Source organism: Elephantulus edwardii, unplaced genomic scaffold (genome assembly GCF_000299155.1).
Source record: "Elephantulus edwardii isolate Elephantulus edwardi_28Jun2011 unplaced genomic scaffold, EleEdw1.0 scaffold00124, whole genome shotgun sequence".
NCBI lineage: Eukaryota > Metazoa > Chordata > Mammalia > Macroscelidea > Macroscelididae > Elephantulus > Elephantulus edwardii.
Window position 1 is genome coordinate 2121569 of NW_006399874.1, and position 12716 is coordinate 2134284.

At 36.0% G+C, this 12716-nt stretch overlaps 1 protein-coding gene across 1 annotated transcript in view; it reads left to right on the forward strand.

Annotated features, from left to right (window-relative positions):
* The window catches only part of TINAG (tubulointerstitial nephritis antigen), a 153926-nt gene that overhangs the window by 35447 nt on the left and 105763 nt on the right, over positions 1 to 12716 (forward strand). Inside the window, exon 3 of the mRNA XM_006893134.1 lies at positions 258 to 347. Coding sequence (XP_006893196.1) covers positions 258 to 347 — 90 coding nt within the window. The remainder of the gene's footprint in view (positions 1 to 257; positions 348 to 12716) is intronic.

Sequence of the window (12716 nt, forward strand, 5' to 3'; positions counted from 1 at the left end):
CTAAATTTTCTTGTATTCTTGAAATTCAAGGAAGTTATGGTCATTTCATTCATTCAATATATGGAATAAAAGATAAGAGGATCTTGAGTGGTAGCTTGTGCATGTATTAACATTCTCTGATAAGAATTAAATAGCCATATGCTTAAAATTAATCTAGGAATTATGTTTTCTGTCTTAACACTATGTTATTGTTGTTATTAATACTGAAATGTATTCCTGAGGATCAGTTCATTTTTGTATTTTTTTAATCTTTGTAGCACATGTTCAGGACAGCAATGGAAATGTTCCCAGCATGTATGCCTTGTTCGTCCAGAATTAATTGAATATATCAATGAAGGAGACTATGGGTGAGAAAAATCTTGCTTTATAGGCTTGCTGGAATTGAATTTTACTTTTCTGATTTCTATTATGTACTTCACACACACAACAGTGTCTCTCTGGAGACTAAAGTCTGCCTGATACAGGCCATGGTTTTTGCAATCACTTGTTATGCATCAGAGAGTTGGACAATGACTAGGGAGGATAGAAGGAGAATTGACGCCTTTGAGCTGTGGTGCTGGAGAAGAGTATTGAATTTACCACGGACTGCCAAGAAAACAGACAGATTCATCCTAGAGAGGGTTAAACCAGGCTACTCCTTGGAGGCAAGGATTCTGGGGCTTCATCTGACATACTTTGGACATGTTGTAAGGAGAGACAGGTCTTTAGAGAGGGACATCATGCTGGGTAGAGTAGAGGGACAGTGCAGGAGGGAAAGACCCTCTATGAGGTGGATTGATTCAGTGACTGGGGTACTCGGGATGGGTGTGTCAGAGGCAATGAGATTGGCGCAGGATAGAGCACGGTTTAAGGCTGTTGTACATGGGGTCACTATGAGTCGCAAACGACTCGACGGCACATAACAACAACAACAACATTATGTACTTCACACAAGAATAATAATTTAAAGAGAAATATAAGGGTCATGAGCAAGATTAAAACAGATAGGAAATTGAAATGCTTTAGAGAGTAAGGAGGTGTGTAGACTTTATTTATTATTATTATTTATTCATTAGTTATCTTTCCCTCCATTTTGCTCTGGTTTAGCTCTTCACTCAACATGACCAATAGCCCTGGGTAAATAAGATCAGAACTAAAATGTTGATCATCTATTTCAATGATTACTCAAATAATTAGACTCTTCAGACAGTTTCACTGGAATGAACAATTTCCATTGGAATTAACCTAAAGGATACGAATGATTGCCATTGAAATATTGAAAAGAATTATATGGTGGTTTCAGATAAATAAACTGGTAATTCTCTCCTTGCTGTCATTAGATGCAGTTGAATCAGTTCAAATTTCTAACAACCGTATGTACAACAAAACAAAACACTGCCCAGTCTTGGTCCATTTTCATAATCACTACTAGTGGCCTAGTGTGGCAAGATGCTGCACTGCAATCTTGAAAGCATGCAGTTCAAGGCCAACAGCTGCTCTGTGGAAAAGGATGGGTATGTGATTAACTGCCTCTGGAAACTCGCCACAGGGTCAGCTATAAGTTGGTTCCAATTCGATGATACAAAGCAACAACAACAACAACTGTGTTTGAGCCCATGGCTGCAACTACTAAATCATTCTATTTCATTAAGAATTTTCTTTTGTCACAGTCTATTAAGCATAATGTCTGTCTCCAGGGTCATATGCTTCCCTGATAATATGCCCAAAGGATCTGAGACAAAGCATCAAAACTCTCAGCATTTTAACTGTACTTCTTCCAACATATACTTGCTTGTTCTTTTGACAGTTTATGGTATATTCAGCATTTGTCACTCATACTAAAATTCAAAGCTATCAGTTCTTCTGCGGCCTTCTATATTCATTGTTCAACTTTCACAGTCATACAAGATGATTAAAATCACCATTCTTTGGATCAGGCACACTTTAATCATAAAAGTGCCACCCTTACCCTTTATTTCTCTTAGTACATAGAGAAAATTAAGATGTTAGTGCCAAAATTAGCTTTTCTTAAGAAACTAAAAGTCTGATTGGTGTTACTTACTTAAGGAATTCTCTAGTAATACTATATATTCTTCTACATTTCAAAAAGGAATTCACTTGTGGAAATTTATTAGCAGGTAACAAGAAAGTAAAGTAAACCTAAAATATATATTAAAAAGAATTACTTTTCCCTCCACGTATTAAATATATATTTCCTATCATAAGAGAACACTGGGTTTTAATGTCTTAAAAAGACTTTTTTTGGAAGCAAAAGGATATAAAAAGTTGCATTTGTTGATAATAAATTTGTTAAATGACTCTAAAATCCTGAGAGAAAAAAGGAGATTTCAACATAATTTTAGGTTATAATAACTTGATTACATTTTAAATATTGCTAAAATAAAAGCAATTATGCTTTCCTTTGGTTAAATGACATTTAAATTATTAAAAGAACATCAGAGTATGTGTTATCATGGGAAATAATTTAAATCAGGTTCCTAAAAAGATAATTTTCCAAAAAATGACAATAGATCAGCCTACCTTCTTTGCTTTGTTATAGAATACATTAGAAGTCAGAGGCAGCTCTCAAATTACTGAACTTGGGGGGTTGGGTGAGAGGGAGAAAGATGTGTAGCAATAAATGAATGGAAATCCAAGTTCTGTATATACTTTCATTAAAATCTCAATTATAAGTAAAAAATATAAAAAAAATAAATATAATAAAAGTGTGCATATGAGTAAAAAAGTTGTTGAGAAGGTTCCTTCTTTGGAAAGATGCATTTTCTTCCCTAGAGTGATATAGAACTACTCAAGAAACATACATTTTGTATTTTAACAATAAACATTTCCAGACTTAAGTTTTCTATGATTGCTGACTTTGATAGAGTAGGAAGCAAAGTAGAAATGAAGAAAAAGCATACATAATAAAGCAAAGAAAAACACATGGGGAAGTTTGAGATATCATCCTTGAATTTAAAAGAAATTTATTTTCACTCTCAGAAGCTCAAATTGAGGTTGCTGTTGTTTTGTTTGTTTGTTTATTTTGGGTTTTTATGCTTGTGAAAATATATTTAATTATGTTTAAAGGCTTTCTTAAATAGTGTATATTTATCCCTTTTCTTTTAAAATATATTTTCCCATATCCTGGTAGCATTTTGAATTCAAGTCTTTATTGATTTGAGATAAAACTTTTTTTAGTGATTATTGAGTCAAGAATTATTTTTCAATGCAATCAATTAATATAAGTAAAACATGTTACATGTGATAATGATGAGAACAAATAAATCGCTGTTGCTTTGAAGAAATTTACCATCTAATTGAGGAATCAAAACAACATAACTTTGTAAAGTAGTTCTAATTATAGGGAAGTATACAGCAAAGTGATGTTGAAAATAATAATAAACAAAGTAGTGGTAAAAAAGGACATAAATAATGATTTCAGTAGGACACTGCTGTGTAATAAGTAACTCTAGAATTTAGTGGCTTAACACCACAGTTTTTATTTACTCACAGCAGCAATTTGGGATAGACTCTGCTGAGACTTTTCTTTCTGCTAGTCTCTCCTGGGGTCACTAATGCTTTCACAAACAGCTAGACCTTCATCTGGGGCTGGATTATCTCAAATACCCAATCTCAGTATGTAGTGATTGGTGCTAGTTTTCAGTCAGGCTACCCTTGGTTTCTCTATTCATGGATTTTTATGCTAAACTTCTAATAACGAGGATCTAGTCCACAAGTTCTCTTGATTACTAGGCTTAAAAGTGGTTGTGGTTGTTGTTGTTATGTTACATCAAGTTACTTGCAACTCATAGTGAACCTATGTACAGCAGCTCCAAACCCTGCTCTATCATGATCCAACCCTACTGTCTCTAACACTCCTACCCCATTACTCCCATCACTGAGTCAATCCATCTCATAGAGGGTCTTCCCTTACTGCACTATCCCTCCACCCTCCCAAGCAAAACGTCTCTCTCCAAGTACTAGTCAGTCCGTCCTTATTACAGCCCCAAGGTATGGCAGACGGAGCTTCAGAATCCTTACCTCCAAGGAGCAGCCTGATTTCATCCTATCTAGGGTGAACCTGTTCTCTTAGCAGTCCATGGTATATTAAATACTTTTCTCCAACCACACAGCTCAAAGGCATTAATTCTCCTTCCATCATCCCTAGCCATTATCTAACCATCAGAGTAACAATTTTACTGCATTTTATGGTCAAAGCAAGTAAACAGGTCAATTTACATTTAAAGGTCAGACACAGACTTCTCTTGAAGGCAAGAGTTGAGAATAATTTGTGGTTGTTTTCAATCTAGCATCATATCAGTACAATTGATATTTTTGTTATGGAGTCAAAATCTTTAGTCTACTAAGCAATTCGGTCTTGATATTTTCAGGTTTAAAAAAAAAATTAGCACTGTCCACACAAAAGAGATTTATCTATCTCTACATAACTTTAATGTCCAACACCACTTTCTATCTAATCAAGATAGAATACTTCCAGTTCATTTGATTATTTCTCTCCTTCCATTCCCACCTGCAAACTCAGAAACCAAACTCACTGCTGTTGAGTGGAGTCTGGCTCTGTGATCATCCATGTAGTATCCAAGGTTGTACCTCTTTAAGGGAGGAGAATGCTCTCATTTACCAGGCCTTGCTACTCCCCACGTCATATTTTTCTTAGATAATTCTTTCCTGTGTTCCTATGCTACATTCCAGTGCATTTCTTTAGAAGCACAGCTTTGAAGCAACCTGAATGACTTTTTATATTGATTTTGCCATCTATATTCTTGAAACTCTGCGCTGACTTTCCATTGCTTAAAGTATATAACTCACACTCCTTTGTATAAACAGTCTGCCCCAAATATTTCTTTACTGTCTTATCTTTTACATTCCTCCCATTTCTCCTTACCATATCTTTATTGCCTTTATTTAGAATAAAGTTTTGTTCCTTTATATCCAGCCACCAAACTCATTATCATCCTTCAAGATTGAACACTAAAGTCACTTTTTGTAAAAAATATACCAGCTCATCCAGGCAGAATTATGTATGTATTTTAGACTCTGATAATTGACATATTGTTAATAAATGAGACACATTGAAGTAATTTTCATTTTTGTATTCCTTGTTGGGATATGATCTCCTTGATAGTTGGTATTTTTTATTGTTGTCAAGTCAAGCATGACTCATACTGACTCTATGAAGAAAAGGCCTAATGCCTTTCCATAACTATCATTGTTTCTCCAAGTTCATAGAGTTTCCAGAGGTATGTGGTTTAGGGAATAGATGTCACTCCTGCTTCCAAACCTGTTTTACAACTGGGAGCTCTACCAAATACTGTCCACATTGAGAAACCATTTTGATATTTGATACACTAGTGGCACAAGTTTCAGTATCACAGCAAACCCAGTTTACTTCATACAACACATTGACAAAAAGTGATGTAGAAAGTGGAAGAGTGTTTCTGCAGATATAACAACTCTAATTTCATTTAGCAGTGGTTAAGTGCCGTCAAGTTGAATAAGACTCATAATGACCTTTGCACAAAAGACCTGAACCCTATAACTAACATAATTTCTGTACATTTATAGAGTTTCCAGAGGCATCTAGCATAGGAAGTGGATGCCACTCCAGCTTCCCAACTTGAATTACTCTGGAAGCTCCTCCAAACATTGTAACATGATGGGTAACCCTTATGGTATTTAACACAACTATGGCACAGTGTTCAGTATCACAACAACTCCAAATTATTCAGCACAGGAAATAGAAAGACAATTGCTCTAGCACTTAAAGAATATTCATTCTAAAATTATGGGATTTTAAAGACCCGCAGACTCAAGCACTCACTACGGGATTTTACAGACACATCCTTAAACACACCTCCCACCCTTGGTCAAAAGTTCAACTGACATCCGCTTTAGAAGTTGGCTTCTTGTGTCTTGATGGTGGTCATGTCTTGATGGCAGCCATGTAAGGGAAGTTTTTGGGGTCATGTTTTATGTGTTACTGTTCCCCTCCCCCCCTCCCAAAAGCAGGTATCAGTTGAACTTTTGACCAAGGGTGGAGGCCTGCTTAAGGGTGTGTTTTTAAAATTCCATAGAGGGGTTGAGTGTGTAGGCCAGCCTGGAGACTCCACTCTAGGAGTTGGCTCCTAGCTTCTTGATGGTGGTCACATCTTGATGGAGGTCATGTCAGGGAAGTTTTGGGGGTCATGTTGGCGTGTGTTACAGTCCCCCCGCCAAAAGCAGATTTGTCCTTGATAGTAGAGAAGTTTAAGTCATTTCTACATTTACCACTGAATATGATAGGTAAATTAAGGATGTTCAATAAGTGTTAAATTGGAAGAGGAAGGGGTTGGGTATGTCAAGGAAGACAGCGTAGGATAATTACTTTCACGCACCTGGAGAAAATATGAAAGTCATACAAGTGTTGAGAACTTTTATTCATAGAGTCATTCTGAGTCACCTACGACTCAATGACACTTAACAACAACAACAACAACAACAACAACAACAACAACTCATAGTAAGAATGACATTGCACTTTTTTAACCTATACACTCACATGCAAGCAAGATTCTGCTGAATATTATCCAAAAATGACTGGAATGGCACACAAACAGAGAAATGCCAGATGTCCACGCTGGCTTTAGAAGAGGCTGTGGTACTAGCGATATTGTAGCTTAATGTTGGCTGAAAGCATGGAGTACTAGAGGAATATATATCAGTACTTCATTGACTATGCAAAGGCATCTGTGTGGATCACAACACACTATGGCTGACTCTGAGAAGAAAGGGAATCAAAGGATATTTCATTGTGCTTATGTGAAACCTATCCTTGGACAAGGAGGCAGTCATCAGACCAGAGCAAGGGAATAATGCATGGTTCAAAATTAGGAAGGTTGTATGCCAGGGATGTGTCCTACCTCCATGCCTTTTCAATCTATATGCAGAACAGATTATCCAGAGGCTGGGGCTCTATGAGGAGAAATGTGGCATCAGAATTGAAAAAAGACATATCAGCAATCTGCTTTATGCAGATGACACAACCCTACTTGCTGAAACTGAGAAGGACTGGAAGTGCTTGCTGCAGAAGGTCAAGGACTGTTGCCTTCTATATGGATTGACACTCAACATCAAGAAAACAAGGATTCTCACCACTGGGACAGTTGACAGCATCATGATGGATGGTGAAGAGATTGAGATTTTTAACAGCTTTAGCTTGCTTGGCTCCACAATCGACATTCTTGGTACCAGCACTCAGAAAATCAAAAGACAAATTGCACTGGGAAAGTTGCTGTCAGAGACTTCTCCAAAGTACTGAAGAATAAATGCCAGTCTGGAGACTAAGGTGTGCCTGATCCAAGCCATAGCCTTTGCAATTACTTGCTATGCATCAGAAAGCTGGACAGTGACTAAGGATGATAGAAGGAGAATTAATGCCTGTGAGTGGTGGTGCTGGAAAAGAGTATTGAATATACCGTGGGCTGCTAAGAGGACAAACAGGTTCATCTTCAAGAGGGTGATACCAGGCTGCTCCTTGGAGGTAAGGATTCTGAAGCTTTGTCTGACATACTCTGGACATGTTGCAAGGAGGGACCACTCCTTTGAGAGGGACATCGTGTTTGGGATGGTTGAGGGACAGTGTAAGAGAGGAAGGTCCTTGATGAGATAGACTGGTTCAGTAACTGGGGAAATGAAGGTAGGTGTGTCAGAGACAATAAGGTTGGCACAGGATAGAGCAGAGTTTAGGGCTATTTTACGTAGTATTGCTATGTGACTCAATGGCACATAACAACAACAACATACACACATACTTGTATTTGTGTGGATATAGCATGTAACAGTATTTATGTATATACACAGATTATCTCCTTCCTTTTCCAAAGTTTACTGTATGCCACTTCAGTTTTCCTTAAAATTGGATTGAATTTATTACCTTTGTTATACAAAATGCTATCTGATATAATTCCATAAAAATGAAATTTAAATCCAAATACTACATCTGTAATACCAACATTTTTACTTCCATGGGATATTATAGAAAAGTTTATTTGGATTTTGTTGTTATTGTTAGAGAGCTAAAGTTAACTGCCACTCATAGCAACCTTATGAACAATAGATGAGAACCTTTATTTTATCCTACTGCAACCTCGTAAGCTTTGCTATACCTCAAGCACATTGAGACAGTCATTGTGCCAATTTAATATTTTAAGGATTTTACTTTTGCTGACTCTTCACTTTTCACTGCATGATACCTTTTTAATAAACTGGTTTCTCTAACAAAATCATGCAAAATATGTGAAATGAAATTTCACCATTGTTACATCTAAGAAGCAGTTGAATTGTACTTTCTCCAGGACAGATATATTTGTTCTTTTGGTAGACCATGGGATATTCAGTACTCTTTGCCAACATCATAATGCAAAAGCATCAATATTTCTCTCTTTTATATAATTATCTAACTTTCACATAATGAGGAAGTGGAAAATACTATAGCTTAGGTCAGGCATATCCTACTCCTGTTTTTAAAAATAATAGTTTATTTACAAAATTTGAATACATTGTTTTTCACACCAGATCCTTCCCATTTCCCTCACCCCCCCCATCAAATTGTGTGACCCCATGATTAATTCCCCCCACAATCCCCACACATTCTCATCTCTTTGCTTCCACCATGACTCCAACTTGGATCCTCATTCTACAATAAAGGTTTTATACAGTACTTGTTCTTATGGGACTGATTTAGTTCACGCACACAATGTTCTTTAGTCCCTCCCAAGCTAGGTAATATTTTACAAAATAATTACTCCTATGTACAGCCTTTCATTGTGTGAATATGTCATTCTTTCTCAATCTATTTGATCGTGATTGGATTGCTGGGCTGTTTCCATGTCCTTGCTATGGTGAAGAACAGTGCAATGAACATTGGTGTGCCAGTCTCCATTTGTGCTTCAGTTCTAATTTTCTTGAGGTATATTCCAAGTATAAGGTGTGTCTGATACAGCTCATGGTCTTTGCAATCACTTGTTATGCATCAGAGAGTTAGACAATTACTAGGGAGGAAAGAAGGAGAATTGATGCCTTTGAGCTATGGTGCTGGAGAAGAGTATTGAGGGTACGATGAACTGCTAAGAGAACAAACAGATTCATCCTGGAGAGGGTTAAACTGGACTGCTCCTTGGAGGCAAGGATCCTGAGGCTTCATCTGACATATGTTGGATATGTTGTAAGGAGGGAGAGGTCCTTGGAGAGGGACATCATGCTTGGGAGAGTGGAGGGATGGTGCAGGAGGGTAAGACCCTCTATGAGGTGGATTGATTCAGTAACTGGGGTAATCAGGTTGAGTGTAACGGAGACTGTGTGATTGGCACAGGACAGAGCAGAGTTTAGGGCTGTTATACATAGGATCGATATGAGTGGCAAGCAACTCGACGGCACATAACAACAACAATATTCCATATGAAATTTCTATGTTCAGCTTTTTGAGGAAGCACCAAACTGCCTTCCAGAGTGATTGTACCGTTAAACAATTCCACCAACAATGTATGAGCTCCTATCTCACCACATCCTCTCCAACATTTATTATTTGCTGTTAAACTTTGCCACTGCTACTGGAGTGAGATGATAACTCATTGTAGGGGTTTTTTTGGTTGGTTTTGGTTGTGGTTTCCTTTTTTTGTTTGGCGTGTGTGAGGTTGTTTTTTGTTTGTTTGTTTTGATTTTTATCATCTCTCTTATTGCCAGTGATTTTGAACATTTATTCATTTTTGTTTTGGCCATGCAAGTATCTTCCTTTGTGAAAACTTTTTCCATTTCTTTTGCCCATTTTGTAATTGGGTTATCAGTCTTTTTCTTATGGAGGCCCAGGAGTATTCTGTTAACTTGTAATGAGACTCTTGTCTGAGATGGTATTGCCAAATGTTTGTTCCCAGTCACTAGGTTTTCTTTTCACCACGTTGGAAAAAAATTTTTGACGCACACAGGGATTTAATCTTTAGAAGGTCCCATTCATCAGTTGTATTGCCTTCAGGTTGTACATTTCTGGTTGTATTTGGCATTCTCTTTATACCATAGACTAGGCCTTCTAAGCTAGATCTCAGTTTGTCTTTTAAGAACTTTAGGATTTTAGGCTTTACTCCCAGGTCTCTGATCAATTTTGAGTTGATTTTTGTGTCTGGTGTGAGATGTGGATCCTGTTTCAGCTTTCTGGAGGTGGCAGTCAAGTTTTGCCAGCACCATTTGTTGAAAAATTTGTCTTTTCCCCATTTGATACTTTTATTTCCTTGTCAAATATCAGTTGGCCATTGATAGCAGAGTCTATTCTGGGTTGCGCCCATACACCATTTTTGCTGATCTCTTTCCAGGTTTGTGAGGGCACAACTCCCGGCCTCCCATTTGCCACTTTACTTTTATGATAGATCCATATTATTCCCTATTTCCTGAACTGAAAAAGATTAACGATGATGTTTGCTTTTATGACAGAAAGTGAAAAGTGATACTGCAATCCATTGTTTGGTAGTAAGCTGTTGACAGTTGATGCCATCCTGAGCAAGGACAGTAACATCTCTAAGCCCTTTCTCCAGTAAACACACTCAGCTTCTCAACATTAAGATGCTGTAGCTTTGAACTGTGCCTGTGAACACTATAAATTAGTGTTACTATAGGTTTTATGTGTTATTTTGTAATACACTGCAGATTATTTTGAGTCTATGAATGTTCACTTTTTTTAAAACCACATGAATTAATGGGGATAGTATTTATTTGCTTTATGCTATTTTGACTTAAGCAGGAGGACCTTAAAAAAAACATGTCTACACACACATACACACTTTTGGCCTAGTGATTAGTTAAGAAAATGAAATGCCAATCCAAAGGCAGGTCATTCAAATCTACTAGTTGCTCTGCGGTAGAAAACCTGTCAGTCTTTTCCTATGTGTTTTACATCTTTTGAAAACTTGTTGGAGGGTCAGGTATGAGATGGTTCTAGCACACAACAATTGTTGCATGCACAAACACACATACACCACAAACAAACAAACAAATAGACATCCAGGCCAAAACTGTTGCTGTTGAATCAACTCTGATCCACAGGACAGAGCAGAATTAAAGTTTCCAGAGCTATATAATCTTTAAGTAAGCAGATTCCCACGTCTTCCTTTTGTAGAACAGTTGGTAGATTTCAAGTGCTTACCTTTCAGTTTTAGCCGGTCCTTAATCACTCTATCAGCATCACTTTATTCATACACACATCCAGAATATGGAGTTCTTGATTTGTGCCAAGATTATTAGGATTGGCTTCTCACTGAATATATTATCTTCAATAAACTTGAGCCCATTACTACAGTCATTGTGTTAATCTATCTTTTTGAGGGAGATGATGAGAATGGTACAGGACAGAGTTCTTAGGGTCTCTAATGGTCATGGTAGACTCAAAGACATGGAAAAGTGAGGTTCAAGTTCACACAAAGGTACCTTAGGAAAAAATTCTGGAGATCTATTTCTGAAACAATAAGCTATTGGACACTATGGATCACAGTTCTACTCTGTAATATTTATCAACTTAGACAGAAACTGGTTTAAACATACACAATGTACAATACTTACTCTGTAAGTAAGTCTTAATTGTACCCAAAATATGTAATTAATAAAACAAATGTATTTTTCTTTTATTTTCTCCCACCTCTACTTTCATTTTTATAAAAATGCTTATCATTGCTCACTAAAGTGTGATTAAATAAAATAAACGTTGAAAGCTATCTGTAGCTTACCAGAAAACACATTGTATTGACTTCCTCATTTTGCTTAAGGTTGACTCTCGTTATTTTCTTAAATAATACTAGGATATCTAATATATTTAGAGGTTTCTTTATTGAAATCCTTTGGGTAATACACTTGGCATATTAAAAGTACAGTGGAAAATTGCCTAAGATTTCATGTCCTAACATCATAATAAAAAGTATTAACTTGCTAGGCATGTTATTGAAAATTGAGCTGTGTATTCAATCATTCATAAGAGTCTATTACATTATAAAAAATTTTGCTGATAAACACAACAGAAAAAGTTTTAGCTTTTACTTAAATTCTGGAAATATGTACCATAAAGTTATAGAAAATTAAAATAATCAATAATTAAATTGTTTTCACTTCTCTCATATTTCATCTCCTATTACTTTAAAAAAATTTTATTCCTCCCAGTTTTCTTGTAAAATTTTGTAAACCAGGTCTGCTTGTCTCAGTATGAGTACAAACCATTTTCTAGAAAATTACAATTTTTGTTATGTATGTAACACATTTTAATTTTATATTATGGTTATTACTAATAAAAGCTAACATTATTAAGCATTTAACACAAATTAGTTGATTTAATATATAATAGAATATTTAATATTTAATTAGCACCAACCAATGTGAATTTTTTGGCTTAAAAAATTTAAAAGTATAACTCTTGTGTTAACTCTTCATTGATACTTAAAAAAAATCTATTTTACTTCCTTTGAACATTTATATTATAAATGAAACTAACTATACAATCTAGTCTATAATTAAATTTCTGCCCATCTAAGCTTATTTCTAAAATGTATTTAAAATGAACTTCACATATTTCCCTTATCATCTAATAACTTTATAGTATATATGCCATTAAAGTTTTCATTTCAAATAGCACAAACTCTATGACTTTAGGATCCTCATGAATCATTAAACAATTGGGAAAAAAGGGAATTCAGGTAAATTATCTTTTA